The sequence below is a fragment of the Podarcis gaigeae genome, assembly GCF_964106915.1.
Source record: "Podarcis gaigeae genome assembly, chromosome: 7".
NCBI classification, from domain to species: Eukaryota; Metazoa; Chordata; class Lepidosauria; order Squamata; family Lacertidae; genus Podarcis; species Podarcis gaigeae.
In genome coordinates this window covers 87,243,424-87,255,804 of record NC_139683.1, presented here as the reverse complement: position 1 = coordinate 87,255,804, position 12,381 = coordinate 87,243,424, and the positions used below count along the sequence as shown (strand labels likewise).

At 41.4% G+C, this 12,381-nt stretch overlaps 1 protein-coding gene and 1 long non-coding RNA gene across 2 annotated transcripts in view; both read right to left on the bottom strand.

Annotated features, from left to right (window-relative positions):
- Positions 1–568: 568 nt before the first annotated feature.
- HARS1 (histidyl-tRNA synthetase 1) overlaps positions 569–12,381 on the bottom strand; it is a 38,932-nt gene continuing 27,119 nt past the window's right edge. The window contains exons 5-13 of the mRNA XM_083748464.1: positions 12,124–12,249; positions 10,707–10,814; positions 9,809–9,907; positions 7,829–7,922; positions 7,071–7,198; positions 6,745–6,981; positions 4,270–4,386; positions 3,013–3,159; positions 569–991 (exon numbers count right to left, since the gene is read on the bottom strand). Coding sequence (XP_083604590.1) covers positions 932–991; positions 3,013–3,159; positions 4,270–4,386; positions 6,745–6,981; positions 7,071–7,198; positions 7,829–7,922; positions 9,809–9,907; positions 10,707–10,814; positions 12,124–12,249 — 1,116 coding nt within the window. The 3' untranslated portion in view covers positions 569–931. The remainder of the gene's footprint in view (positions 992–3,012; positions 3,160–4,269; positions 4,387–6,744; positions 6,982–7,070; positions 7,199–7,828; positions 7,923–9,808; positions 9,908–10,706; positions 10,815–12,123; positions 12,250–12,381) is intronic.
- On the bottom strand, positions 1,564–2,457 carry LOC310848922. The gene is made up of 2 exons (XR_014566694.1): positions 1,835–2,457; positions 1,564–1,764 (listed from the first exon to the last, which is right to left on the bottom strand). It is a non-coding gene; the product is annotated as an uncharacterized lncRNA (long non-coding RNA).

Here is a 12,381-nt window from a genome sequence, read left to right as displayed (position 1 = left end):
AATATTTAAGGATTAAGGAGAACAGGAGGCAGAGATAAGCCTGACAAGCTGTGAAAACTCCTGGAATATTTGCAGGCTAGAGACTGTCCACACCTGAGTACAGCACCATTGTTAATTGAAATACCTGTGAATCACTCACAAAGCCTTCACCAACTTCACTATTCTGCCCAGTCCACACCAGCACCCCCCTTTAAATATATCATGGTAAAGATTGTAAGGGTTGCTGTTGCTTACTTTTAACTGCACCAATCTGGAGCTCACCTTTAAGACAAGCAATTTTCATACAAGTTTGGCTGGGCACAGGGCCCATGTTCACTCTTTTGAAAACTTTGGCTATTCTTCTGTTATTTTGTTTAGGGAGAAGTAAGCAGTTCCTGTGAGTAATAATAGGGCTATCAGGTCTGCTCCTGAGGCAACACCTGGCCAAAGCTAAAACCAATTACTTGACATGCAGAGGATTGGTAAAATAGAACCCTTCTGTGAAATGTGCTTAATTTGAGAAATGCAATGGTGGCTGCGCATCATGTTTGTGTAGCTAAAAGGGAAAACATGAACACAGCAGAAAGCATGGGGTTGTAATAAGCTTTATTAATATAACGCTGACAGATGAAGTCAGAATAGGGAGAGTGCATAGACCAGAATGCTGAAAGTGTCATGTACTCTCCCTGGGTAAACACCAAGATGCTCACAGAGCAGATGGTGTTCCCTAGAAAACAACTCAAAGGTTCTTTTGAATTATTTTATAGGAGCAACTTTAAAAATAAAATAAAATAATGTCCTGTCACTCCTCAAATCCAGTGAAAAGAAGCTTCATGGTAAAATAAATACAGCTTTGAGGACCGCCCCCCACGTCCAGGGATATATTATGAGCAAAACGGGCATTATGTTTTAGGTCTCAGCAAATTTTCCCAAGGGAATCCAGTGAAAACCTCTAGGGAAGACATGTTCGTCTCTTGATTTCCTCAATAATTCCTTCTCTGCGAACATTCACCTGCAAAGCAGAAACATGAGTAAGCTACCAAACACTTGTCTCTCACTCCCTATCCCAGTGCACACGCCCCCAACAGCCTACTGAAATATCCCCCAACACAATGGCTTAGTTTGTACAATACAGTAAGCCCAGCTGTACCTTACTGGGGCCATGCAACTGTGTGGGCTCCCAGAAGAGAGCTTGCAGAGCCGCTTTGCTGCACCTCAACCCTTTGCTAAGCAAAGCTTTGGCTTAGCCTGTCATCGTGGTTAAGCTCTCTCTCTGCTCCCTAATCACCAACTATAGCCAAGAACAAGCCAAGAGTTTGACTTCCTTTGACATGTGAATCAGGCCAGTGTATTCTGTGTTATAATAAACCACCCCTCTAGCTACCTTTTGCTCTATTAAATTGAATTTGCAATTTTTCTATCCCTTTAAAGTTGCAGATTGCTTGCAACTTGACAGCAGAAGGTTTATCAAGTCCTCAGCTGGCTCCCTCATTTGCCATAATATTTGACACTATTCAAGTCTATATGTGCCTTGAATGACTACTTTTACATTGCTTTTTCTTGGAAGTCACAGAAGGGGGGGGGTTAGGCAGAGCCTAGTAAGATAAGATCTCCTGTGGTTTTGGCAACTGTGTGAGAGAAATCCTAGACAGAGGTGGGGGGGGGGGGAGGAGGGAGAAGCGGAAATCTGCCTTCCAAACAAAGTTGAAGCAAGTTCTGTTGCCTTTTCTTTATCCCTCTCCTCCATGTCTCAGAGATCAATTAAAAGCAATGAAGAGATCAGACCTCCTCGCCCTGTCCTTTTTTGGAAACAGGAGGTTTTGCCATGCTTAAACAATTTAAATGGCAAGTTCACAAGATAAGCCAAATTAGTCGTATTTCCTTGCTCTGTAGCTAAGAACTATTACTCCTCAAATGGAACATACACTGCACTTTCAGTACTGCAGTCTTTCAAGAGCATGATTCACCTTGTCCTGCCCTATGAAATAGTCACTGGCAACACCACCAGCACAGATGTAAGGAAGGCAGGATGGAAAAGTGGTCAGATAGACCTATTTGTGCATTTGGATGAAGTTAGTTGTGAGATTAAGCAAGAATGCATATGATTAATATATACTTTAAGTATATAATATCTAGGTTCCCATACAGTTTGTATTCTCGAACTGTTAAGCAGTTCCCTTGGCTTTCTGTTACCCAACATAGCTGCTGTGGCTGGCCAAACAAGATCAGGAAAGAAAAACAAACATTTGAATTATTGGGTTAGCAAGGAATGTATTGCTGTCTCCAAAATATATGTGGAACTGGCCTGAAAAACAAGTTGTAATTGCTTAAATTAGAATAAAGTGTGATGTACCTCATTCAGTACAAAGGAGCCAGTAAGAGCTCCTTTATCTTTGGATTAGATAATTCACACCTTATTCTATACTTCTCTAATCTTATCACTTCTTATCTCCTGCCTTTGAAAGACTTAACTGAATAGCATCAAAACAAAAAAAATTCCTTCCAGTAGCACCTTAAAGACCAACTAAGTTAGTTCTTGGTATGAGCTTTCGTGTGCAGGCACACTTCTTCAGATGAATAGCATCAGTGAGCCTGAGTAGTAGCAAACAACAAGAACACTAAATTTGACCCCAGGGCAGACCTGATAACACTTGAGAACCAGTGAGATAGTTGTTTTAATGCTGGAAAAGATTGAAATCTCTACTCCAGCCATATAGCTCAATGGGTGATAACTGGCCAGATACTGTCTCTCAGTTGAACTTATCTCACAGGATTGTTGAGAAGATAAAATGAAGTGGGGAGAACGATGTATACTACTTTGAGCTACTTGTAGAAAGGTATAATATAAATGTAATAAATGCATTTACGTTTGTGCAGATATAGTTTTATGTTGTGTTCAGAGCCCTTCTGGCCAATAAGACAAAGGAATTCAATTTTTATGAAATTACTCCTGCTTTTAGCTGGACATTAGTTATGTTTCTACCCTCAGAGACTTTCTCTTTGCAAAAACCTAAGATGAAGAGCCATGAGTACCTCTTCTCTAGTAGATACATCTCGCAGTTTGACCACTCCATCATTTAACTCTTGTTCTCCCAGGATGGCAACAAGAGGGATTCCTGTCTCCTCACAGTACTGCAACTGGTTCAGTAGTTTGGGGTTCTTCTTATAAAGCACCTCTGCCTAAAAAGCAGAGAAAAAAAGTTAGTAGACAGAGTAACCTCCACTGTTATTTGCAAGTAGGTTTCAAACCATAGTGTTGGGGGACCATTTAGAAAGCTTATCCAGGTTTTCTCAATGAAAAGAACACTGATTGTACATAGGCTTATCTAAAAAGAGGCTATTCATCATTCCCATTCCTCCCCAGCAATCTGGAAATGTATGCCTAGTGTGTTTCCTAGGGCAAACTGTTAGCCCACATGAAATTCAGTAGACTTGACCAATGACCCGTGTGAACCAATCATGACCCCATCAAACATACCCAGAAGCTTCAAGACATTGGCTTTCCATGGCAGTTTTAGGGGGTTCTTGGTAGGAGTAATGATGCAAATAATATTTCCTGATGATAGAAAGACTGAAGCCTGTTGTGCTATACACTTGCTACTGGCAGATGCCTCTAAATGCTAGGAATATATTGCAACCAACACCCAGATTCCCTTATTGCAGAATATAATGATCCTCATAATGCAAACTTAATTAAGACTATACAAAGTCCAAGTCATCACCACTGCATGTTTCAGTTAAGGCTGCAGATCTAGCAGGATTTTACATTATTTTAAAAAATGAAGGGTATATAATATAAATTCATCTAACTATTTTAGGAGGAAGTATTAGGCTATTTAATTAACTACAGAGCAAATCACGCAGCTACACTGCCACAGCTAAGCACCTGCCCCAGGCCACACCCATCCTCAAATGCCTTTCTCTAGGTGCCTCATCCTTTGGAAGTGCCTTGAACTGCAATATTATTTTTTGCTGCTTGAATGGAGGGTGAATTGTGCATGGGTGTAGCCGGGGGGGGGACTGCCCCCCCAGTTCAAGTAAAACAATAGAAATATTTAACTAACTGACCAATCAAGTTGGTCCTGCCCCCCCTTAACAAAAATCCTGACTATGCCCATGTGAATGTGTGTAGGAAGGTCTGGTCCCCCCACCTGTCAAGCATACCCCTATTCCTATTATTCATTCCTGCCACATGACAAAGACAGAGAAATAGAAAGAAGTCCCCTTCTCCCCACCCCCAATTCTATGAACCCTATTTTGGGCCCAACCCCTTATATACTGCATTCGCACCTTGATCCCAGAATCCCACAGCTCAGAAACAAGCTTTAGCCTCTCTTCAAGGAGTTTCTTCTGAGCAGACGCCACGAGCACCTGGGTCCCGGTTGTCCGGATCTTTTCCTCAGAAGCCTGAAGGTGGAGACAGAGGTTTGAAAAAGATACATAGAAGCACTCTAAGAAGAGAATCCCAAAATTCATGTATGCCAGACGATTTCAAGTAGTTACATGAGCTTATTGCACTGTGTAATAGACCAGTGTTTTTCAACCACTGTTCCGCGGCACACTAGTGTGCCACGAGATGTTGCCTGGTGTGCCGTGGGAAAAATGGAAAAATTCGAAAGATTTTTTTTAAAAAAAATGTCAACTTTTCGCCCACTAGGCAGGCACCGGCCTGTGTCCACCCTATTTTCCATCCGTCCTGGGTGGGGATCAGATCGGATGGGATCGCTCTCATCCGATTCCCCATAGAGAGCAGCAGGGCTCTGACATCTCCCTCTCCGCACACAGTGCGGGGACGGTGCTGTCATCCGCCGGCTCAGCGGGGATCAGCGGATCGATCCCCGCTGAGCAGAGAACGGTCCGCAACGTTTTTGTTTGCCATTAAAGAAAAAAATATTAAACATTTTCTAATGGTGGTGTGCCTCATGATTTTTTTCATGAAACAAGTGTGCCTTTGCCCAAAAAAGGTTGAAAAACACTGCAATAGACTATTGAACCATTCCAACAGTACTGCAGAACTATGCTACCCTTGGTACTACAGCAGGCAAACAGGTGCTGTTGTGCATTAGAGACAGATGTGTTTATAGCAAACCTGTAGATCAGGGGTGTCCAACCCATCAACCACGATCAACAGGTTGATCCCTGGATGATCCCCGGATCCTTATCTCTGCCCCCTCCCCCCTCGGTCTTTCCCTGCATCACGTTTAGTGATCGTTCCTTTGTTGTCTCCTGTAGCGCTGTGTTCGTCTCTTAGCGGCTGTGTTGTTGGTGAGCAATTTATTTTAATCCTGGACACTTACTGTTTTAAAAAAGGTCAACAACTTTGGTCTGCCCCCCCTAAAAAAATGGGTAGATCAACATATATATACCTTTGTTAAAAATATACCTTTGTTAAAAATATACCTTTGTTAAAAAACCAGAAACTTTTCTGTTAGGAATACTAGGAAATGACATAAAAAGGAAGGATGAGAAGTTGTTTTTATATGCAGTAACAGCGGCAAGAATTTTGGTGGCACAAAAATGGAAACAGGAAGAAATCCCAACGAAAGAAGAATGGAGAATGAAATTGATGGAATAAGCAGAATTAGACAAGCTAACGGGGAGAATTCGGAACCTGCGAGACCAGAGATTTACCGAGGACTGGAAGAAATTTACAGAGTATATTAAGAATATATGTGAAGGTCAATTAACGTTTGTAGGTTTTCAAGAAGCTCTGGGATAATAATGGAAAGAAATATTGTTTTATAATAATTGTTAAGATTAATTTGGTTAAAAAAACAAAACAATATAAATGCAAGAAATGTGAATAATTGTGAAAACATGAAAATTTCCAGATAGACTGAAGGAAGTCTGAAAGTGGAAAGATTAGATTTGGATGTATAATTCAAATGGAATGTTTGCCCCCCCCCCCTTTATTATTTATTGTTAAATTTGAAAATTTTATTTAATTTTTTTTTAAAAAAAGGGTAGATCACTGCCAGTCCCCCCCCCCCAGGGAGTAGATCACAGTCTCTTGGGAGTTCGACGTCCAACTACTTTATTCCGAACTTAAAAATGGAAAGCGTAATGCTGGTGGTCAACAAAAGAGGTTTAAAGACTGTCTCAAGGAAAATCTAAAAAAATGTAGTATAAACACTGACAACTGGGAAACACTGGCCTGCGAGCGCTCCAGTTGGAGAACGGCCTTTACCAAACATAAGAGAAAATGTTCTATTTGTACATACCCTCAAAGAACTTCAAAAAGCTGGTGTGCAAGTGTAACATATCCTCTGAACTGAATTACGTTTTTCACTTTGTATTTCCATGCAAAGTGATTTTGTGGAGAAGTTTATCCCTCTAAAGTTTTCTAGTTTGTGACTCTGTACGCTGGCATACAGAGTAACCTCTTCCACATTCTGTCTTTTCTAGAGAGTTTAAGCATACACATAACTCTATCCCCATTCCATTGAGACACTGATACAAATCTCATTTAGCCCCCACTCCCTTAAATACTTGTGTAAAGAAACTATGGGGTCAGCTAGGTATGTCTACAACTATGTTGTTCAGCTAAGCTCCAGTTCCTCCAATAATGGATATATTCCTCAACATTTTGGATGAGCAGGTACTCACATGACAACTTTAGTTGATGTAAAAAGTCTCTCGAAATATACAGTGTACTTAAAAGCTCTTGAGAGTCACATGGCCACAGACTCCAAAACTGACAGAGCTTGTAGTTGTTTGTTGTGAGCTAACCAAACCTTGAGAAAGGGAAAAGCAAGCAGTTCTTACCGCCACTTTTTGTTCCATGATGGAGAAGATCCGTTCAATGCCAACGCTGAATCCAACACAAGGCACTTTCCGCCCCTTGGGGTCAAACATCCCTACTAGTCCATCATAGCGGCCACCTCCAGCTATGCTGCCCACACTAACAGACTCATCTGTTTGGTCACTTTGCTGGAGAACAGCCTCACAGATTACTCCAGTGTAGTAATCCAAGCCACGAGCCAGGCTCAGGTCAAAGGAAACCTGCAAAATAGGATCAGAACCTCCTTAGCGGTCAGAAACACACAGGTGATTAGATAGACCAGGATTAGAATTGCACTGCCCTCACTCACTTGCTCCAAAATGCCGAAAATAGTCAAGTACTCAAACAGCAGCTTCATTTCTTCAAGGCCTTCCCTAGCCAGCTTGTTCTGTGACAGCTTTGGATCTTGGAGCAACTGCTCGATCAGACTCAGCCCACCTGCAGAAGTGATACATGCGGTACGTATTATCCTCTGCAATATATGCATCAGGGCCGACAGAAAACCATCTCCTGCCAACCCAGCTCAACAGTTCTTTCTCACTTCTCTCATCTGATGCAGTTGTGTCTGTTTTAATATGGCTATACTTAGGTTAAATAGAATTTTAGACACTGGAAAGTTAAACCCACAGACTCCTTTGCCCATCAGCTAAGTGCTTTAGCCGCAGTTGCCAGGAATCTCCAGAGGGGGTGAGGAGGCTGACCAACCCTTTGGTATTTCAGACTATGTGCCGAGTCAGACACAATGACCTTACAGGAAAATACAGTGACCCGTGTGCTTTTTGCTTCCAGACTTTGGATTGTGCTTCTCTTTTGATCAGTATGGAGATATACTTCCCTTCTCCCTGCAATGTGTCCACGGAAATACAAGAGAACAAACAGCATCATTTCCTGTTCTCTGTCCCTCCCCCACTCAGTTGTGTATGCATTGGTGCTAACATAACATCCCTTTCTGTGCCACAGAGATTAAACACTATCTTGAACAGCAGCTAGATGGATTGCATGAGCATGAGATCCCAAGCCCACATGCCTCAGAATAAGAATGACAAAGCTTTCCTTTTTCATACTCACCCCTAAGCTGAACATATTCACCAATATGATCTGCAATCTCTGGCGAGAGACCCTTCTCTCCAACCATCTCACTTCTCACATCATCCCAAGCCATCTGTGTACGGAATGAGAGTTATATGGTCTCTTAATGTTTTAACAAGTCATTTATCCAGTGTTTTTGTTTTAACCACTTATAAGAGCCTGGGATAGTTCAGAAGCATTTTCCTTGTCTCATTTCTATTCTGATTCCATGGGACTTCTCTCCATATTTCAAACCCCTATTGGCTACAAATGAGAAAATCATCTCCAGAACATTCTACACAGTCCCTGAGGGGTGGTGTGCAATAAAAAAGCAACAGCATTACTGCAGAAAAACGTGCCTCATTTGATGGGAGATACACATGAGACATGTTCAGGCATTTGCTATAGTGAGTATAGGGCCAGGAGTATATATACAAGCTCTGCCTCGAAACATGCACTGTCCTCCCCTCCCCTCCCCAGTCCCTGACATTCCTTATGTTGCACAGGGAAGGTGTGCCTAGAGCTTCTATTTGCAATCTGGTATCCAGATATAGCAAGATCCTTCATCACACAAAACTGTTGAGAGCAGGGCTAATTTTGCATTAATTTGAAAAAAAGGAGCAGGGAAAGCAAAATATTGTTGTGGTGCAAATTAACTAGACACTTGGGATTTGTGATACATGTACTGGAACCTATCCTTTCCACAGGAAACAATTCAAAAATGAAATAATGTTAGCATTCTGCCTTGGCCTTATTAAGTGTGGAACTTTGTGTGCTAACTTGGGTCTGCCATATTTAAATGACAGCCCTTTGAAGAGGTAAATAGTGTGATGTGGCAATCCAAGCATTTCAATAGGACAAAAACAGATCCACAAACTGAGCAGTTAAGCTAAGAAGTCAAGGTAATCATTACTCATTACTCCCAGCATGTGGGATCTTAAGAAGATAGAAAGAGTAACTTTAAACTGCGGGTGTCTCAAGTTGTCATGAAATACTAGAATAATGTTAATGGAGCAATTAAAAGAGTAATTATAGAATGAGTGTTGATCTGAAAACTTTATTATACCAAGATATAAACAGTAGCTATAGCGAAATATTAGTCTGCAAGATGTGAGCACTGATAAGCACCTTATTTCTGCGGGTTAAAAAAGAAAAACCCTCAAGGTCAGCCTAATGGGAAATTGTCCACTGATCCCAGTTGCAGGATCGTGCCAAAAAAACAGAAGAAATAAAAAGTACCCCACTACCACTATGGCTCATGATTATGCATTTAGTTATGTAATTTTGAATGTTATCTGTAAACTGTTCTATCCCGTTTCCTCTTTTCGTTTAAACGAATTCACAAAACAAGAACTTATGCGCTGATCACTAATGAACCATGTGCTGTAGATATCACTGCAAACGTATTATGCTATTTTTGTGATATACAAATGGCATGAGAAGGCTTGGTCTATTTATTAGTAGATATTAGTAATATTCCTATGATCCTTGCTTATAAAACCCAATAAATCCCCCCCCCAAAGTTTTTCAAAAAACAAAAGCTCCACCTCCTGCAATATGTGTCAACTTCTTCCGGACTTAACAGTTTCTCTGTCACTCATAAATAGCAATCCAGTATCAGTTTCATTCTCAAGGAGCAGGGTTTCAGAAAAGGGGTGAGGGTGAATATTCAATGCTGTACCCACAAGGAAACTTCTTAGGAAGCCTTGAAGTCCCTCTTTTCTCTGATTACCATAAGCGTTGGCTTCCTAGACCCAGCCAGCAGCCCCCAACACACTGTAGTTCTGAGGGAGGGTCAAAAACGTCTTCTGGTAGCCTTAGGTGCCCAACTTTTTCTTACTTTCTTTCTTTTTATCAAACACTTTGATATTTTCTCTATGGTCACACCATGGGAAATGCAGTGGGATGTCAATGTCTTTCCATGTTTACCAAACACTTGAGCCGTGGTAAAAACAGTATTTATTATCCTGATGTCCTTACCTTGTCTAACTTGTCCACAGCAGAGCAGATGGACCGGAATTTGCTCTCTGGAACTCCACATACTGCAAACATCCCATCAAGGATACGACGGTCGTTGACCTGCAGGGAAATTGAATTTTTTTTTTCAAGTAGCAATTCATGGTTCATGCTTCTGCATGTTATTACCTCTGAGGGGCAGGGGAAAGATGAGGCTGTTGGATGGGCAGCTGCGTCTTTCCTCCCTCAAGAAAGCTAAGTAATTTTTTTTGGGGGGGGGGGGGGAAGGTCCCTGAAATACTGTAACTGAAAACCAATAGGAGTTGGTATTAAAGTACTGAAACTGAAATCAATAGGAGATATATGTGCACATGTATCTTGTGGAAACATTATCTCACTCATGGCAGAACTGAACACAGCCCTCTTCTTTCTTTCTACAGCATGGAGAAGACACCAGCATTGAGATAATTAGTAACAATCTAACTCTGAAATGGGCCTTTTCTGCAGTGGCTCCCTGCTTGTGGGATGCTCTCCCCAGGAAAGCTCATTACGTATCTTTAGGCACTAGGCAAAAACATTCCTCTTCTCCCATGCCTTTGGCTAATTAAACAATCTATGGCCTATCAACAGTCTGTCTATAGTCTGTCAAGGTATATATACAATGTAAGTGATTTATGTTTGCTAGGACAATTCTGGTAAGGGACCTGCAAATACAAATAAGGAAAAAGCAGCAAAAGCTGGGGAAATAAATTATTTCTAATCAAATTTGAGAAAGCACAATGAATATATACTGAAAAATTAAGACAAAACCAACTGTGTTTCTCATTTTATGTTCACAGCAAAGGACAAGATTAAATAAATAGAATAGTATTTTGTGTACATTCTGGATAAAACTGCTCTAGATTTCTAGACTTGTTCTCACCTTGATAACAAATGCTCCTATTTGTAGGGCACTCAGGATCTCATGAATAATCTTCAGGCACTCCGCATCAGGAATCATGGGGTCATACTGGCCAGCAATGTCAAAATCCTGGGGCACAAATTGCAGATGTGAAAATCCTTAAAGCATAAAGCATCCACCTGAGTGACAGGTGGGCTGAGTGACAGGTGGACAGACATATAGGCTGCTTGATACATAGTTCACATCTTCCCCAAGTCTTGACAGCCCAGCAAGGCAGTTAAGTTGTTTAAACCAATTTTAACATTGTATATTTATATTCTTGTAACCTGCCTTGGAACTCTATGGTGAAGGGCAGGTAAGAAATGTAAAAAATAATAGCAGCATGGATTGTCAGTCATTTGGGATTTGGAACAAGGCACACATTCAAGTATCTTTAATCATATCAAGGTACCCACAAATATAAAAAGGTGCCAAAGATGCTTAAAAAATGTTGAGGCAAATCAAGGCTGAGAAAGCATAGTGAATGTACGCAGACAAATTAAGACAAAGTGTCAGTTAACTGCACTTTGGTGGCAGCCGGTAAACAAGCATGTAGGCACAGCAGTATATCATTTATACAGCACCATTTATGAACATACAAAGCAGCATATCAACAGAAAGGAGATAAAAGCCCAGTTCAGACATTATGCTTGAACAGAGTACTACAACACGGGGTGAGGGGCTTGCTTGTTTGGCTCTGCTTGCTCCATCCCTAACTTCCTCCCACTGAGTCCACTTAAAAGTGTTCTCCAGGTTTCCTGCTGTGAAATTTCATGGCTGAATGCACTTAAAAACAAAAGAACTGGAATCCGTAGAACTCCAATAAACTCTAGAATAAAGGAAATCTGGAGAGGAAACCCCAGACTGTGCTACAGGGAGTTTTCCACCTTCTCCCTCCAGTTTTCCACCTTCTCCCTCCAGGCGATCTTTCCCTTATTTCTGTAAGGCAGCCCTTCCCTCCATTCCTGAAGCAGCTGATCGTCAGTCGACCGCCTAGCCACTATAGCGACTATATCTTTTTAGGCAGCTGTTCCAGGTCCTCCTATAGTTGTCAGTCAAAATGAAAACAATTACTTATGTGTCCCACTACCTTTAAGGTATTTTCATCAGGCTTTCACTGAATCAAGGGAAGTAGTCCTGTAGAAAAAGGGCAGGGGGTTTGAGGATAACTACAAAACACTCTGGGTGTTACATTACTGTTTTTTAAGCTCTGGAAGCAATTCAGGCATGAGAAAGACATGAAAGCCAACCACAGGGGGAAATGGGAAAGGGCACCAGCTGGGTCTGACTGGGAGAAGGAAGTAGAGCAAAAATGTTATATGCAGAATGAGAAGGGAGGAACGAGCAGGAAACCAGTTAAGAGCCATATACGCTTTAAGGCCATCCTACAGATACTCACACACTGGTAGAACTCTCTGTATCGGCCTTTTGTCATGGCTGGGTTGTCCCGCCTGTAGACCTTAGCAATATGATAACGTTTAATATTGGTAATTTTGTTCATAGCCAGAAAACGAGCAAATGGAACCTGAGAAGAGAAGGCTAAGGAAAACATCTAAAATCATAATGTATCTAATTCAACCTATACTACTGGATGCATTTGATCTAGTGGGTTGAAATGAGCTGAAGAAATGACTTGGCATCTGCTAGATGACATCAG